At 47.5% G+C, this 18466-nt stretch overlaps 1 protein-coding gene across 2 annotated transcripts in view; it reads left to right on the forward strand.

Moving 5' to 3' along the window:
- NPHP4 (nephrocystin 4) overlaps nt 1–18466 on the forward strand; it is a 94151-nt gene that overhangs the window by 46737 nt on the left and 28948 nt on the right. For both annotated transcript variants that reach the window (XM_083628453.1, XM_083628454.1), the window contains exons 10-16: nt 786–968; nt 1936–2077; nt 12554–12612; nt 13975–14091; nt 15670–15818; nt 16447–16638; nt 18110–18300. In XM_083628453.1, coding sequence (XP_083484579.1) covers nt 786–968; nt 1936–2077; nt 12554–12612; nt 13975–14091; nt 15670–15818; nt 16447–16638; nt 18110–18300 — 1033 coding nt within the window. The remainder of the gene's footprint in view (nt 1–785; nt 969–1935; nt 2078–12553; nt 12613–13974; nt 14092–15669; nt 15819–16446; nt 16639–18109; nt 18301–18466) is intronic.

The following is an 18466-nucleotide window of genomic DNA, read 5'->3' on the forward strand; positions in this document are numbered from 1 at the left end:
CGAGGTCACAGGGAGATTGTGTTCATATGGTTGCCACTGTGCTCTTTAAAAAAATAACCATTGCCTGCACCTCCACGTATCATTGCCAAATTAAAAGGTACAACCAGTGTATCTGATTTAGAAGATCTGGAGAAGGGCAGCCCAACTGGGGGAAAGTTGCAGCATTTGGGACTTCTTAGTTTAGAGAAAAGGCAAGTAAAAGGTGACATGATGGAAGTTTATAAAATGATGGATGGCATTGAGAAAGACACTAGAACTCACAGGCATCCAGGGAAGCTGAATGTTGGAAGATTCAGGACAGGTAAAAGAAAGTCCTTCTTCATGCAGCTCATAGTTAATCTGCAGAGCTTTCTCCTGCGGGAGGCAGCGATTGCCACCATCTTGGGCAGTTTAAACAGAACTATTAATTAATCAATTAATTCTAACATGAATCTTTTAGTTGCCTTAAACCACTGTCTCAAGGCAATTAACACATAATTATAAACACACACACACAAAAGCAACAAATCCATAACAAGTGGACATTCATGGTAAGGACCTAGCTAATGAAGCCTGTCTGAACAAAAATGTCTTCAGCCGTTTCTGGAAAGCATGTGCCTGTCTTATCTCAATAGGGATGCTATTCCACAGATACCTGTATATATCTGCATAATCCGGACTGCATTTCTTGGTCACAACGGTGTGCAATGCTAAGAGTGTAACAGCCCCATGGAACTTACATTTGATAAGTGATGTCTTCATTCTCACATCCATTACTCCCCCCCCCCCGCACCCTTGAACCACAGACGCCATCCGTTACATCGCTGACAACGCCGGCTTACATGCACTCAATTCGCTGGGCTGTTTGGAACCCCTCACCGGACGCAACTTCTTCAAACGTGGTCCTGCCATTGCAAGGAGGAGTGCAACATAATCCCAGTCACGTTTTGGTTTACAAGACACCACCAGCCACCATGAGCTCAGAAGAGGTGAGTTGTGATCCCCAGAAACATATTTTGGGGGGAAGTATTGGCAGAGCTGGTGGTTTGGAGGCAACAGGCCCCTAGCCAGGGACATGATGAAGCCAGTCAGCAAATCAGCCATAAAGAGCAGTCAAAGGGAGGAACCTATGAGAAAAAATTGGCAGAATTGGCACTACTACATGTGCCACATAATACCTATTACTTATTTGTCAAAACGCAATCATTTACTGTGGCAGCACTTACACTTTGGAACTCCCTGGCCATTGCTATCAAGCAGGCACCTTCACCGTATTCTGTTCGGCTCCTGCTAAAAACATTTTTGTTTAGTCAAGCCAGGTGGTTAGAAAATCTGATGTGAAATTTAATCTGTTTTCATTTTAGCTTCTTGCATTTTGTAACGTATGGCAATTTTCTCCTGATTTTGTGGTTTTACATTTTTGTAAGCTGCTTTGAGGTTTCTTATAATTAAGCAGCATCTAAATTTTATGAACTAAATAAAAATAAACAGTCCCAGGGCGCAAAACCGACCAGGAGCATGTGCTAGGCTTGGATTCCAGGGATGCAAAGCCACATGCTGAGCATTGAACCTGGGACCTTCTGCACGAAAGCAGGTATTTTCTGAGAACCCCAGCTTCTTTAAGAGAGAGAAAGGAGTTTCTAGTCCTTAAGGTGTGTGAACACCTGCTAAAATCTGAGAAGGCAGAAGGGCTGCCAAACAAGAACTCCAGTGGTTGGAATAGGGTGCAGAAAGTCTGTGCTTCTTCTACCCCCAAGGTCAAGCCAAGACTACATCAAATAGTAGAAATTGCAGAAATGTGCACAATTTATGCAGGTCTCAGAATTCTTGGGGCAGAAGTCAGATTCCTTCTATCCAGAACATTAGGATTTTATACTGTTCCACAGTGGCAGCATGAAGAATAGGAGAAATAAGGACGTCCTTGCTTCCTCTCCTCTCCTTTTTTCCAAATCCCAGGTGAAGCAGGTTGAGTCAGGGACTGTTCAGTTCCACTTCTCCACTGGCTCCGAGGAGCAACCTGCAGTGGCTGGAAAACCCTCAAGCAGCACGAAGGGAGAGGCTCCTCTCTCAAAGAATCCTCCGCCCACGCCGTCCCCCAGTGAGTTCTTTTTCCAGATTGCTAACTCTTCAAACGCACAGCGGGATGTCTGTTCCACTCCAGAACTTGGTGGAGGTGGGGAGAGACCACTTAAAATGCGCTGCTGTAGTCGGGGAATTTTGAGAGATAAGGCCAACAACTTGGGCTCTGCTTTCTTGGCGAGATTCCCACTCTCTTCCCAGCCTTTCAAGTGCTGCCATTCAGCTGCCTGCAGCTCGAGAGGCTGTTGTTTCTGGTGCACGAACGTGGGCTCCGTAATGGGAGACACGTGCTCCCATGGCAGCCACCACAAGCGCTGTGGCTGGAGAAGGGAACACAGTGCCCTCCGTCAAGCTCTGCTAAGATGGAGTTGACTCATAGAATAGAATCATAGAATTGCAATCCATCCCCATGTAAAGCAGAAATCACAACTAAATAATCACCGACAGAAGGCCTTCCAACCTCGGCTTAAAAGCTTCCTGCGAAGGAGAGTCTACCACCTTCTGAGGTCATAGAATTGAAGAGTTGGCCCGCTGCAATGCAGGAATCACAGCTAAAGAATCCCTGGAAAGGTGGCCACCACCTTCTGAGGGAGGCCATTCCACTGGCAAAAGAGCTGCTATTGTCAGAAAGTTGTTCCTAATGTTTAGTCAGAATCCCTTCTCTTCATATTTTGTTGCACTACAAGGTGGAGATTTCACTCCTGGGTTGGAAAAAGTGTTCAGTTTGTAATACAGTCGTACCTCGGGTTACATACGCTTCAGGTTACATACGCTTCAGGTTACAGACTCCACTAACCCAGAAATAGTACCTCGGGCTAAGAACTTTGCTTCAGGATGAGAACAGAAATTGTGCGGCGGCAGCGGGAGACCCCATTAGCTAATTTCAGGTTAAGAACAGTTTCAGCTTAAGAACAGACCTCCAGAACGAATTAAGTTCTTAACCCGAGGTACCACTCTATCTGGGCTAGATGTTTCTGGGATGTGCTCCCCTGGTCCCACCCCATAAGAACTTAAGAGCAGCCTGTTGGATCAGGCCAAAGGGGGCCCATCATCCAGCATCCTGTTTTTACAGTGGCCACAGTGGGTATCTTGCAGGCATGACGCAAACACTGCAAGAGCTCTCTCTCCCCTCTTGCAGTTTCCAGCAACTGGTATTCAGGAGTATTACTGCCTCTGATTGCGGAGGTGGAGCATAGCTTCCATTGTGGCTAGTAGCATACAATGAACCCCTACCCCAGACCAAGTGTTGGGAAGCTTTGACCCTCCAGATGTTGCTGAACTTCAGCTCTCATCATCCCTGGCCACCCTTGCTGGGGCTGATGGGAGCTGTGATTCAGCAACATCCGGAGGGTCGAAGTTTTCCTACAGCTGCGCTAGACAGGTGCTGTCAACACTTTCAACCAAATGTACATGGCAAAACTAACCTTTCTCCCTGTGGGTTTTCCATCTTCCTCTGTCTGGTGCCTAAAATGGGAAATGTAATAATTCAGTGAACTTGGGCCCACAATGTAGATTCAGGAACCTGGAGACCTATATTTCCCATGATTCCTTGTACTTGGGGTGCTGTTGCAGTAATTTTGGGCACCGGAGGTAGGGAAAGGGCTGCAGGTGAAGAGACCTTGCTTCTCTTGCTTCCATAAGTCTGAGAGAAAAGAAGGAGACAGTGAGGCAGGGAACATTCCATATAGTAGCTGAATTATTATCTAAGATGGAGAAGCTTCTGTTTGGATTGAATAGGAACATTATGAGTCACACATTCTAATCCTAGAAATTACAAACACCTTTGGCCATTGCTGGGTTGTCTCCAGTGCCCATGCTATTCAGAGTAGACCCACTGAAGTTAATGGGCATAACTGACTTGGGTCCATTCATTTCAATGGGTCTACTCTGAGTAGAACTTACCTGGGGACAAGCCACTGGTTATATCTCTCCCACTTGCCCAAGAGTCTTAGATAAGAGACATATTAACACATTAGGCTTCCTTGAATTTACCGACAACATAACAAAAGCCTCCCCTTTCAAAAACAAACCGAAACATATCTCTGCAGATAGAAAACTAGCATGTTGGAGAACTGAGCTAGAACATTTCATCCTGAGGTGCTGCATTTCCTCAGACAGTTTTTTTTTGGGGGGGGGAGCACCCTCAAGCATGCAGCACGCCTCCTGAAGTCTGAGCAATAACTGCACCATGTAATTCTGCTGACTGCGAAGGCCAGATCCTAGACTTTATCATTCAGTCACTTAACAATAAGACAGGAAATTGCATTGAACTCCTCAACCTTACCTGGCTGGCTCCTGTTCAAGAACCAGCAATAGGAATTAATGCATTTATATAGTTTGCCTTTATCTGGGGTGGGTAACGTACAGCCTTGCATTAAAAGATGAAGTGAAGCGCTGTCCCACCGTTCATCAAAATCTGCTTTGCATTGCTCTTTTTAATCTTTCCCCATTTGTCTGTGGATGTTTTAACTGTATTCCTCTCAACTTAACAGCCTGTGTGAACACTCATATGCGCCTTTATTACTTTATTAATGTGGTGCAGTTACTGAATTTTTTAGGACTGTGTGCACTTGAGAAAGTGCCAGAGAGGATCCGCTGGTAGCAAAAACTTTGGTCTCCTAGCAAAGAGCCAGTTTCATTGTGGAATCAGGAATAAGATCCTCCTCATTTTAAAAAAAATGGAATTAAGCACAATTTTACAAAGACCTGTGGGAGAACAGGGTGTTCTTAGAAGCTTGTGTGTGACCCATGGGGCTTTAGGAAGTTACATATGATTACCCCATGGAACCAATGTTCTTACGTTACAAAAGTAATTGTAAGGATTAGCTTGATGTGGTGGAAAGTGGGCATCAGAATGGCTTACAGCAGTCAAAGGGGGCCACCTCTTCTGAATCACACCAGACATTTACCCCTCATCCCCCTGGAGCAGGAGTGGGGTGAACTTCAATCCTGGAGGCCAAATGCAGCACTGCAGACTTTCATCTGGCCGTCAAGAGTCTCCTGAGTCCATGAGAGCTAGTGTGGCATAGTGGTTATAGTGTAGGACCTGGAAGACCAGGGTTCAAATCCCTGCTGAACAGTGAAATGCCAGTCACTGCCTCTTAGCCTAACCTGCCATGCAGGGTTGCTTTGAAGATAAAACGAGGAGGGGAGAGAACCAGGTACCCCACCCACCTTGAGCTCATTGAAGGAAAAGCGGGATATAAATGCATGAAATAAATAAAATTTAAAAACCACACCCCTTACTTGCCCTGCTCCACACTCTTCTTGAGTTCTTTGTCCTGGCTGAAATGCAATAAAATACTTATTGCCTAGATAGATAGATAGATATATAGGGGGTGGGATGTAGAAAATGCTGGCTTTTGAATAGCTAGAATGTAGTCTGTCGCACATAAGTAAAGAATCCACTCATTTTTGCCTCTGGCTCCACCAGGCATTGGCATCCATTTCCCAAAAGGCTGCCTATGAGGGATTGTTGCCCTCAGGGTGAAGTAAGGTCCCCTATCCCTGCCTGAAACTGAGCACCCATAATCCTTTGGGCTCAGAGTTGGTTTGCTCATGATTTTGCTGCCAAGATACATTTCAGTTTAGCTCTCCCGCTTCAAAGCATCCTTTTCAGAAGAGTCTGGAAGAGGCAAAATAATGTGATAGCATTTAAAGTCCTGGCTGAGACCTTTCCCTGCCTGAATATTTCACCAGCACTGAAAGTTCCTTTGGTAATCCTGATGCCACTGAAGCTGTCAGCTTGAGAGAAGCACTTAGGCTGAGAGATATTACGAACAATCCTCCCAATTGTCTTTTATTTCTTGCTGCAGCAATAGAAGCAGCAGCAGCAAAATAAGATGCATTTCCTCTGTGGGGCCACTAGAGCGCAGTGTCTCCCAGGCTTCTGCCTTGCTGGGACCTGTGCTGACCTATATTCTGTTTGCAAATGCTCTGGTTTCAACAAGAGGTGGGTTTCATGTGTTGTTTAATAGGTTTTAAAACCTGGAACTGGTGAGGGTCAATTGAAAAAAAAAAGTTTAATGGTGGCAATTTCACTTAGACTCTCCTTGACATAATCCTGAGCGGTAGTTGAGTTAGCCGTGCTGGCACAGGGGCGTTGGGGAGGGGAGCAGTAGCGCTTAGGAGACAATCTAGTTTATTGTGACATAAATGGAAGTGATCGAGGCACTGCTGTGCCACTGACATTCCTCCCCACAGAGGTAGTTCAGCAGGTCGGAATCAAGCCCGAATGAGAGAGGAGGGGGAGGACGAGTCCTCTGAGCATGCTCTGCACACCCCTACTGCCTCTTCCAGCTGGGTCTCTGCTTGAGACAGAGCTTGTTGGGACTCAGCTCAGGACCCTTCTCATTCCAGGCTGGGCTCCGCAGGGATGTTCGTAATCAGACAGCTGGGGTTCAGGACCAGGGAGAGCTCCCCATGGAGCCACTTTTGCCCAACACCAGTCTGGGCCTCTTGATCAGGACCCACAGAGCCTGCTTCACTCAGCACTAGTCTGGATGGACTACTTCCTGTTAGAATTCCTGCTCCATGATTGCAGTCGTGGGATTGTTGTCTATCACATGACGGTATATGTTTTTACTCCACAGAGTGGGAAGTGACGGAGACAGGATGTTTGTGTTACTGTGTTCCGTGAAGTGGGACTATTGCCCTTTGTTCTTTTTTTCTTTGCTGTCTGATGCTAGAGAGAGAGGGAGCTATGTTGCCGTGCTCTGTGTGTGTTTATATGTAAATAAAGTAGATTAGCCAAAATGCTGAGTTGCTGAGTTGCAACTGGAAACTCTGCGGATCCCTAAGTGTGCCGATATCTGTTGGCATCAGCCGCTGTGATGTTCGGGCAAAAGAAAGCTTTTGAAGCTCCTGAACGATCGAGCAAGAGGGAGGGAACATGCCAGTTGGGCATGTGTGTCTGCCAGGGTTCTACTTGAGTGTAGTCTGAGCTCCTAACACTTCCTGTGAAGCAACCTTAACTCAGCACTAGCCTGGAATCAACTTTGGGGGGGGTCAGTCCTATAGAGAAAGAGTCTGATTCTAAAGGGACCAAGCTCTTACACAGGGTTGGGATGCCTCCCATGATCCCTGGGCTTGGCGAGGTGTTGGAGAAGGAGGGTTCCCAAGCTCACCATGGACATCTGCCAGGAAGACCTAGTCAATTCTGGCTTCCTCGCTTATGCCCCTAAGTACGCCTTCCCTTTGGGGCCTGGCTGCCTCATCCAGTATGATGCGAAGGTGCTCGTTGGCGAAGCAGAATGACTGCTTCATTGGCTGCTTCTTGCAGTGGTTCAGGGGCCCAGACTTCTTCATCCTCCCATGTCATAGGAACAGAGGAAGCTGGCTTATACTGAATCAGATCATTAGCCCATGTAGCCCAATGTCAATTCTGTTCTGACTGGTGATAGCTTTCTGGGCTTTGCAGCAGGAGTCTTGTAGCAAGATTCCCCTGGGGCCTGAACCTGGGACTTGCTGCATACAAAGCAGCTGCTCTACCACTGAGCTACAGCCCTTTCCCTTAAAATAAAGGAAGATGGTAGTCCTCATGGTTCTAATATAAATAGAAAGGTGCCTTATCTGAAGTCAGAGCATTGGTCTGCCTATCTCAGTATTGGCTTCATTGTCTGTGACTCTCTTTAGTTTCAGACTAGGGTCTTCCTTATCCTTACCTGGAGTTTCCGGAGCAGAACCTGGGGACTTCGGCCTCCAAAGCTGATGTTGTACCACTGAGCCCATCCCCAAGGTCTTTAAAATTGTCCTCTGCTGGGTGGGGTCCAGATTGTGGCTTCAATAGAAGCCCCACAGATTCTGACAGCTAGTGGAATTTCCCACAGTGAACATGTAGCAGGTGCTTGTTGCATGTTGAGCATGGTATGTATGCCTGGGAACCACGTATTTTCCCCAGACACATGTACACTGGTGGTTAGAGATGCAGATTTCCTTGCGTGTGCTGGCCATGTGTTATATGTTTCTTGTGTGGCAGTATCCTTGGAAAACTAGCGGTCCTTGCCTTGGTTACAATATGCGGAGCAGCTCTTAAGGCCATTTCATGTGTGAACAAGTCATTGCAGATCTTTTGCATTGCTCAGCACCAGCTCATACGGGGAATAATTTTCCCTAGTAAGTGCGCCTAGGATTTATTTATTTATACTTCCCCCTCCCAAAACTATATATAATGTTTTTTGTTTTTCCTTTTAAATCCAAAGTGCAGAAGGCAGAAATGCCAATTAAAACAGCATTATAAAATGCAATTAAAAATAACGCAGATGCTGCCTCCTTCTTCTCCTGGTCCCCCTAGCACAGCAACTGGTGAACGTTCGGTGTGTTGTCAGATTATGTCTTCAGCAGAGCAACTTCTTTCTGCATGAGGCAGAACCAAAGAGGGAGGGTATGCGCCCTGTGCTGTCCTAGCTCATCCTCTGCCTTGGGATTTTGTCTCTTTGCAGCCTCCCTTTGCCAGCTCCTTTCAACCCCAATTCGCTGAGGACCTCATCCCCCCCCCCGCCCCATTTGGTCTCCTGATCTCTCCTTAATTGCCGGCTGAATATGTCTATTCAAGAAGCGGCAATGTCACGCTGATTGAGACTATTCAGGAGTGGCTGCACAGAAGCCGGTTCCATTGCATTTTGGGGAAGGCTGACGGAGGTCACAATTACTGACAGCCTATTTCAGAACATACTCCTCGCTGCTGCCACTGAAATATTACCAGCAGGAAAACACAGAGCTTTTAAATTGTCTTTGGCCGAGAGATCCGTGCATCTCCCAGGGATGGAGAGCGGAGATTGACTGCTCTGGAGGGAAACAGTTCAGTGCTGCCCATGCTTTCTCTCTTCTCACTCAGATCATTAACATTGCGTCCATCACTGCAAAAGAATCTGTGGGCCTTCAGTGAACAGAATCGTTCCATAGTAAACAATGTCCAGAGTCCTGGACCTGGACCCTGGGAGAGAGAACTGCCAGTCTCTGTTTAGAGATGATTCACCCTGGACATGGCCAGCTGGTGTCAAGGCAGGCCGTGCTCCCTAAATGCTGAGGGGGGCACACAAGGGAGCTGTGTTTAGCTGTGTCTTTCCAGGGATGGGGATGAAATTAATCTGGCTCATATTTATTTGCTTGGAGGGGAGAATTCTCTGGTGCTTGGGCCCTGCTTAATGGTTTCCCGCACGCAAGTTGGTGGCCACCATGAGAACAGGATGCTGGCGTAGGTGGGCCATTGGCCTGATCCAGCAGGTTCTCCTTATATTTTCAATGTTTTAAATTATTAACCACACTGTTTCATTACATGAATGCTACGGATCCAAATCACATTTAGCGATAAGCTAGTAGCCAAGATTGCATGTCCATTTGGACTCACAATCTTTAAAAAATGGCCTGCTTGGGACTCCACTCAGCTGGATAGGTGGAATTGAGCCAGGCAGAAATGTTCATGCAGAAACCAGCCATTTTGGTGAGGTGGAAATGGGCTGCCGTGACTGCTTCTTCCTTCCTGGGTTTGTTGACATGAGTGATCCCACCCAGTCAGGGATCACACAATAAATGGGACAATGTCAGAGTGCTGCATAGTCAAATCAGATTTGGCTTCATGATGGCAATAACTGAGGGACAATGTAACTGAATGAAACAAAGTTTTTGTATGGAGTGTGTTTTGTTGCCACTACCCACTTTTCCCCAGCTCTATCCTTGTCTCCTCTTGCAGCTGTAGCCTTAGCATTGGACTGTCCTGATCCTGTACTTCCTATGCTTCTTGGTGAAGGTTGCTTGTCTTCTTTGCTAAGCGGAGGAGAGGGATTGCACTCATCCATCACTTTCTGGTGTCGTGCAGGCCACGCGTGCCTCGACAAAGTGTCCTTGCATCATGTATCTTATCAGCCAATAGGCTTCCTCTTAAAAATAGATCTGACCCCTGTTGCTGGTTGCTCAGGACAACTCCTCCAGAGGATGGCTGTTCATTTTGCCTTCCTGGCCCAGGCGTGGTGTGACCATGGCCGCTCTTACTTTAACTCCGCTCTCCTTGAACAGCTTGGCTCCGAACCAGGAGAGAGAGAGAGAGAGAGAGAGAGAGAGAGAGAGAGAGAGAGATTCATTGTTAACTCTTCGCAGTACAGAAGGAAGGAGCAATCTCAAGGATTAGAGGGAAACAGTGTTTTCATTTGCAGGGTGAATTGTCCACTCCAGCAAAGTTGTCAGTGATGTGAGCTTTTGCCTTATTTGTTTATTTTTATTGCTCTTGTTTTGCTTTTATTTTCTTTTTTGCATTTTCTTTGAGGAGCACAAGGTGATGTACATGGCTCTTTCCCCCCATACTTAATCCTCACAACAGTCCTGTGATGTAGGTTAGATTGAGAGGCAGTGACTGGTCACTTGGTGAGCTTCATGACCGACGGACGGGGTTTTGAACTCGTGTCCTAGTCTGGCACTAACCACAACACCGCACTGGCTCCCCACACCACACTTTTAACCATGGACTGTTCAGACCATGGTGCACCTCAAGCTTTATCTAAAGACCCTCAAGGATGAGCTTTGGAGAGAACTCCCCTATGAGGACAGATTGCAGGGTTGGGCACTTCTTGATTTAGAGAAAAGGCGATTAAGATGATAGACATGGTAGATGTTTATAAAATGATGCCTAGCATGGAGAAAGTGGATAAAGGAAAGTTTTTCTCCCTCTCTCATAACACTAGAATTTGTGGACATCCGATGAAGCTGCATGTTGGAAGTTTCAGGATAGATAAAAGAAAGCCCTCATCGAAGTGCATATTTAAACTATGGAACTCAATCTTGCAGGAGGCAGTGATGGTCACTACCTTAGATGGTGTTAAAAGAGAATTGGACAAATTCTTGGGGGATACGGCTACCAATGGCTATTAGCCATGATGGCAATGCTCTGACTTTATGAAGCAGCAATGCTTCTGAATACCAGTTGCCCGAAGCCACAGGAAGGGAGTGTCTCATTGTGCTTGGGTCCTGCTTGCAGGTTGCCCTTGGGAGTACCTGGTTGCCCAATGTGATAACAGGATGGTGCACTAGATAAGCCATTGGCCTGATCAAGAAGGCTCTTCTTCTGTTCTCTGTCCATCGCAGAGTGATGGCCTGGCTAGGGCTTGAATGGTGAATGTTCAGATCTGCAACTTGGACTGCATCCAGCCTTATGAGCTGCTACCCAGGCTGCAGAGGGGAATCTGGCATGTAGAGTTGACCCCTGCCATCCGCAGGCAGAACAAAGCCTCTGGATTGGCTAAGCCTGCCCTATTACCAAGCAAAATGGCAGCAGCAACAGGATCAGAGTCCTATGGGGCAGGAAGACTCGTATGTTTGTGTGGGTGGAAGGCACTCCCTGCAGCCCACCTGAAGCCAGTTAGGCCATTTTATACCTCATATGTTTCCACAAAAGTGGGGGGATGGCACCTGTTTCTCTTCCAGTTAGGTATGTGGGAGGTGGGGTGGAGAACAACACCCCTATACCAGCTAGGTACAAGGATGGCAGCACAGCTTTTTGAAGCAGGCTCGCAGGGTCGGAACGCTCCAGCAGACTAAAAAGGTGACAAGGAATGATGTAAAAGGCAGGCGAAACCTTAAGTATTCGGATGCGTTCACGTCTCATTAAACAACCCATTTAACCGGGGCCTGTATGGCTGTAAGGGAAAAACGCAGCACATTACAGTGATGAAGAAGCTGTGTTTTACAGCAAAGAAGGAACATAGTCTTATCTCTGTGGAGGTGGTGTGGGGCGGCGGGAAATTGCTGTGCGAAATAAGACACCAACCTCCTGAACTTTTTCTTTATGTAATATCCCATCTTTTTTTCTCCTAATGGTCATAAATGGTTCTTTCCTTCTCTCTCTTTGTATCTGCACAACAACCCTGTGATGCAGGCTAGGCTGAGAAAGGATCGCTGGCTTGAGGTCACCAAGTGCATTTCCTGGAGAAGTGGGGGATTTGGGTTGCTTCCCTCACCCACTCCTGAGTCACAATTTGACACTCTAAACCACTAGGCCACACTAGGTCTCCAGAGGACAAGTGGAAATCAAAAGGACTCCCATTCCTCCATTGCCTCTTCAGGACCAGAAGGGTTGAGGGTGAGACCACACGCCCCGTTTCATAGAATCATAGAATTGTAGAGGTAGAAGGGACCTCAAGGAAGGCTTATCTAGTCCCCACCCCCCTGAAGTCTCTACTGTCTCCTGGGTTCTGGAGGCTGGAGAGAATGGGATGCAATTTAGAGCCCAGCTAGGAAGGCAGGGCTCGAGTGAGGGTGGACTCTGGGCCACACACAATAATGATTGGCCTGTCAAGCCACACCACATTACTTTTCTCCACTCTTTTAAAACGATGGCACATTAGATCTCCAGGGCAAACACAAGCTCTACTTGGTGAAGACCCGCCTGTGTGATTTCTAAGGAGCTGGCTGTTAACATCCCCTTGACGTTAAAATTGGCCGACCAAAACCCAACAGACAACCTTCACCTCCCTGCTGACCATACCTGATCTTCTGTCTCTCCTAGGGTCTCCACCTTCCCCTCAGGTGCTGGTTTCCACCCAAGATTATTCCCGAGGTCCTGGGGTAAGTATGTGCTTCGGAGGTTTCCCACCTGTTCAGTTTAATGCTGTAAGCTTTCAGTAACAGAGGCTCACCACTTCCTGAATTAAAAACTAGAGTACCGAAAGGTTCGCCCTGAAAGACTGGGAAATTATCTGCTCTCGGAGGAGCCTACCCTCTTTATTTCTGCGTGAGTCACTGTTCTGGGCATGCCTCCCCACCCAGTGGCAGGTCCATTTGCCACATCCCTGCATTAGGAATGATGGAATGATACAATCTCACGTAATGCTGAGAGCTGCGTAACAGCTATCCACCACCCGTGGAGTCTGATTGGAAAGTGGCAGGCTCTGAGTGGTGAGTCAGACAGAGATGTAGCGAACAACCTTACTTGAAAGTGGGCCTTTCAGATCCCTATGATCTTTTTGCACTGTGGGTGATCTGACGATCTGATTGTCCCCAGTGCTGAAGAATTACCTGTTCCAGCAAAGGCTGGTGGGGCAGGGGGGGATGCCAACCAGAGCATTGGTAAGGGTAGGTAATTCTGCATTGGGAGGGTTTCTGTGATTCAGTTGCCAGTGTCTAACATGGGCCAGAGTGGTGACTCATGAAGAGCTTAATGTTTTGTTTAGTTTTAACAGTGGAGTTCTAGTTCTTGTCCTTCTCTTTCATGGAGGGCATCCCCCCCCCCCGGTAAATTAAGGGGCTTGGACAATGGCAGAGAAAAGGCAGGGGGAAAATAAAGGAGCTTAGTGGGTCAACTTGCTAGGAAAAGCCATTTGGATTTGAAGGCAGAGGAGAAGGACTGGTGACTTGCTTTGCGACCCTGTCGTTGCTGTCATTGCATGAGAAGCTGATGTTGCACAAATCCTGCTTTTAATGGGATGCAAGATAAAAGGGTGGCTTTGAGCTGCCCGCTTCTCTTCCGCTCTCTTTCATGTTCACACTAGGAAAGCTCCCCCGCTTCACTCGAGCTGCTTACCAGTGCATTTTTTAGCTTCATTCTCTTCTCATGGTGGTCAGTTGATTTGTAGTGGTTTGAGAGTTGGCCTATGCCTGGGGAAGCCTGGGTTCCACTCCACGCTCAACCAAGACAATCCATCGGTTACCTTGGGTGTCTTCAAAAATATCACACACGTGATATTTATGTAAAATTTATGTAAAATTTAGCTGAATGCCCCATTCTGTATTATGTCTAAGTCAGCTCTTAATTGGACCGCCATGCAGCTGCTTGCTTTAGGAATTCATCCATTCCAGGCATCTCTACGTGCCTATTCTGGAGAATAGAATAAACAGAATAAACTCTTTTCTTCTCTCCATCCCTTACCTTGCATCAGAAGAGTGAGCAGCAGTGATGCTTCCTACATAACGCTCATATTTTCATTTCAGCTGTCAATATCCCAGCTCTCTGTGCCTCCAGTGAGCTGCTCCTCCAAAACCCCATCGCAGCCATCTGGAGGGGCTCTGTCATCCCAGTCCTCGGAGGCTCTGAGGCAGCTGCAGGAGGTAAAGGTTTGGACAACGCTGTTGCCCCAAGAGCTTGCAAAGACTCTCAAGGGCCACATCAACCCTTTCTCCACCAAGCAGCCTCCGGAGCATCTCCAAATATTCCGAGGCAGTCAATTTTTATTGTATATAGCCAAAGGCCTTTACAATGGGCGACGGAAAATAAAAGGAAAACTTTCATCTAAAATCGTAGAATGTGACCTGTAGCAGTTTACAGCATAAAAAGAAATTTACAACATTAAGATTTAAGATTGGAGTGCATTCACGTAGCTGGAACAGAGCTTCTTGGCTGCCAGCACAAATTTGTCTATCTGGTGGGTAATGTACAGATGTTTATCTGCTAGGAGTTCAACTGTCACTTCCTGTGAGGATCGACCTGGAAGCCAATTAACAATTGGCGATATAAATTTTCCTCTGGGTGTTGTATACAGGGGGCAAATCAGCAGGTAGTGTGTGATGTCTTCTACCTGATTGCGATCCATATGGGGAATTCCCCGATATCTCCCCTCTAAATATGCTGAGGGCATCTGTTGGAATCTTAGTTCTACAGAGGCCCTGTGTAGTTGTGGGAAGGTCAGAGTTTCAAGGTAATGGGGCCTTGAGTGATTGGTCTTAATTTGGGGGTGCCAAGTAGAGTAATAGGCGGCAATGATGGATGCTCTGTCTTGGTTGGCATCCTGATCAAAAAATCCAATTTCTAAGGTCATGTGGGCTAAGGGCTAAGTAGTTCTCCATTTGAAGCCTATAAGCCTTAAGCTTATCTTGGCACTTTTGTGCCCAGCCCCCTGTTCTTAGTTGATCTAACCAGCAAGCTTAGTAAGAGTATAATCCTCAAAGGCATTGAGCCTGCGCAGTATCTCAGGTAGGCTAGATCAATTCTGGCTGCTAGCAAAGGGAGGCCCAACTCAGCTCTGAGGTGGGCTGGCGGTCTCCCGTATTCTGGGGCGTGTTATTGTGCTTGCACACTCAGCGCGGTCCTAATCTGTTGCGCCTCCCCATCACCCTGTGGGAACTGACAGCGCATCCTGAACATCCAATTCACGCTGGCTCTGCCATTGAGCAAGGTGAGGCAGATTTTGAGGGGCAGGGAGTGGACAGAGCTGCAGAGCCTCTCTTGTGCACGCTAAGCTAGCTTGCTGCCCTTTGATGCAGTGGAGGACAGTGTCTTTCGCTGCCAGTGTTGAAATAAGACCCAGTCATTGGTCTTTGCTGGCTTCTGTATTTGGAATGAGCGGGGGTGGGGGGGAGCACTGCCTTCATCTCAGAGCTGGTCCTGCATCCAGTACCTTTCAGGCCCTGCTTGTGGGATATCCAGAGGCACCTTGTGTTACTTTGGAAGGTGGTGGACTCTCCTTCATTGGAGGTTAGGTGGCCATCTGTCAGGGCTTCTTTAGCTGTCATTCCTGCTTTGCTGGGGTTGAACTATTTGACCTTTGGGTGCATTCCAACTCTACAGTTATATGATACTATGCTTTGTTCTGTCTGCGCACAGCCCTCTCTGCATCCAACCACAGGCATGTGTCAGCCAGCTTGCCTGTTTTGGATGAACACCCATTTCCTTTTCCCCTTTGCAAGCAGGATAACCCCCGTGGAGCCATCACCCACTTGGAGTCCAACCTCAGCCACAGCTCGCTGGCCCAGGAATCCCCCACCGCAGATCAGCTCCAGGAGCTGCCCTTCACACCAGTGCACGTGCCCATCATGGCCCTGGGGCCGCACTCAGAAAGGTGAGGTTGTGCAGGGAGGAGGCGGGGCCTAGTCACCTGTCGGTTGGCCCTGACACAGCAGACGGGATTGTGGGGTGTGGCTGATTGACATGGAGAAGGGGACTGAGAGCCCCCATTTCTGCTGTTGAGGAAGTGCTGCTGAAGACAGCACAGCCTCATTGGCAGGAATAAGACAAAGCAAGGGCTTGTTGGTTTGAGTGGGGAGGAAGCCAGAGAAGATTTCAAGGGGTGACGAGGAAGCCTTCTCCACCTCCCCTTTCATGTAAGCCAGGGATGGGGAGCATTCTGTGGACCCCCAGGTGTTACTGGACCCACATAACCTTGGCTCCCATCTTGAGGACAGTGGCCTGGTAGAACATACAGATCTTGTTTTGCAAAACAGATGATTCAGCAAGGCTTTTTAAGGAGCCAGATGGGAGTAGAATCCCCCTTCCCTGCTCTGTGCAGAAACACAAGTGCTGGGCACCTCCCCAAAGCTTTTGGCCACTGGACACCTAGATATTTGCACCCTTGCTCTTAAGGCCAGCTGATTTCCCCAGATATGTGCTAGAGGGGGAAACGCTTAGGCTGAGAGTCTGTTGGCGGCACCCGGCTTCCCCCAGACTCAAGCTGCCTGCCTCTGCTTCAGTCCCAGCACCGGCCTTACGCGGGCTGCTCTCGCCCGCTTGCGTGCATCGGGATTCCCTCAGCTCCTGGACTGCAACAAGGAGCCTGTCCAAATTGTGGACCCTGCGGACCCTGTGAACTTCATCCCACAGCGGGAAGAAGCTGACCTCCTGCAGAACAATGAAATCATCCTGCAGTTTCTTGCATTTACCAGGTAAAGCCTGTTTCTGGGGTTCAAGACAGGTCTGAGTCCAGAGATGGGAAGGCCTGGGAAAAAACTGGAATAAATGGGGGGGGGACACCCAGGGCCCCCCCATTTTTTTCCTTAGCTGTTTTTCCCCGGGGAAAAAAGTAAAAAAAAAAAGTGTGTGGAATATTCAAACTATATCAAACTGTTTTTTACAATTTTTCTGGAAAAAAAAGGCTTTGGAAAAAACTGCCCCCCCCCTTTTTCTGGTTTTCCCCCCAGGCCTTCCCATCTTTATGAATGAGTCAATGCTTTAGAGGTAGTTTGGGTTTTGTTGTTATCAGAAAAAAACTTGGATTTTGCAGTAGTTTTGAGCTGCCTCAAAAATGGCACTGTTTTCCTTCTGAGCCCTGGACACCTAGCATTTTGCACAAAAAGCTGTGCTGGAAGCAACAAACAACTGTGTCATGATGGTTGCTTTGTTTTTAAGGCTCCAGAGAGCTATGTAGTTCCTGAACTAGCTGACAGGGAACCCAGCTGAGGGAGGCAGTGCTGTGTCTCTGAGCTCGTCCACAGGGACTAAGTCTTGGAGGAAACACAGGCATTTCAGATTCATTGTTTACAAGTTTTGCATGACTATTTGCCAAATAATTCCCCTTCATTAAACAGGGAGATTTCTTCAGGCAATGTATGAAGATTTGGCCCAGCTCTTATTTGTCCATAAGGGGGAAAAGAGACATCCTTATTTCTCATTTCTCTTTTCCTCAACCAGTCTCTGCTGATCTAATCCATCCACCGTGAGTGTGTGGAAGTGATTGGTTAACACAAAGGAAGAAATAAAATAAGTAGAATAGCCTGTAGGGATACCAGAAGACCCATTTGAGAGGTTGTTCTGTGTCTTAAACATGTCTTTTTGCATTGTACTGAAAACCTTCCTCTATCAGCATCAGACTCCTGTAATGGTATCATTCAGAAATAAAAAATTGCTCTCGTGTTACCAAATGTGCCTGCCCAGACTTAAGGTCTATGGACTTGTGGGTTTTTTTATGCAGGGGGAGGAGGAGGCTGGGGGATGAGCACCAAGATTCTCAAGGATTTAATTCCAGGTGATCTGAGGAATAGCTCCAACAGCCAGTCCAGACAGGTAGATCATTCAAGGTGTGCCAAGGCACGCAAGTGTTTGTTAGGTGTGTGGCAGGGAGAGGTTCCAGTGATGCAGGGAGTTGTCAGAATGACCAATCCCCCAGCTGAGGTTGATTGGAGGCAGGCAAGGTCAGAGCAGTGACTCATGCTGAGACAGAGCAGGCAGCCTCTGCTGTAGGAAGGCAGGTCCTGTCTCTCAAAAACCTTTAGCTTTTCAAAGAATTAGCTAGCCATCCTTTGAGAGGTGTCCTTGGCCCAGCCAGTACATACCCTGGGAATTGGTGACTCATGGCATAGGGATTTAAATCATCAGGATTTAATTGTCTTCTGTCCCTTTCGGTTGTTGTTAAACAAGGGCTGCAGAGGACAGGACAGCCTTGGAGACGTGGCCCAAAACCATCTATTTCACCTTCCAGTTCTACCGCTTCCCTCCAGTCACAACTCCTCGATTGCAGCTGGTCAATGCAGATACCTCGAAGGCAGCTCCATTCATTTCATCTTCTCACATCTTGGTGCAAATCAAGGAAGATGGGACCCTGAACCTTGGTAAGGCCTGAGGGGAACAGATGGGCAGAAACTTATTTCTATCCTCCAGTCCTTCCCCATGGTTCCCTTAGTTAGCTGCCTTCCCTAGTATCCCTCCTTAGTCTGTCGCTCTTCCTTAGATATGTCTTCCTACCCTTCTTCTCTCTTCCTATGAGCCAAGAAGCTC

This window comes from Podarcis filfolensis (genome assembly GCF_964270895.1).
Source record: "Podarcis filfolensis genome assembly, chromosome: 8".
NCBI classification, from domain to species: Eukaryota; Metazoa; Chordata; class Lepidosauria; order Squamata; family Lacertidae; genus Podarcis; species Podarcis filfolensis.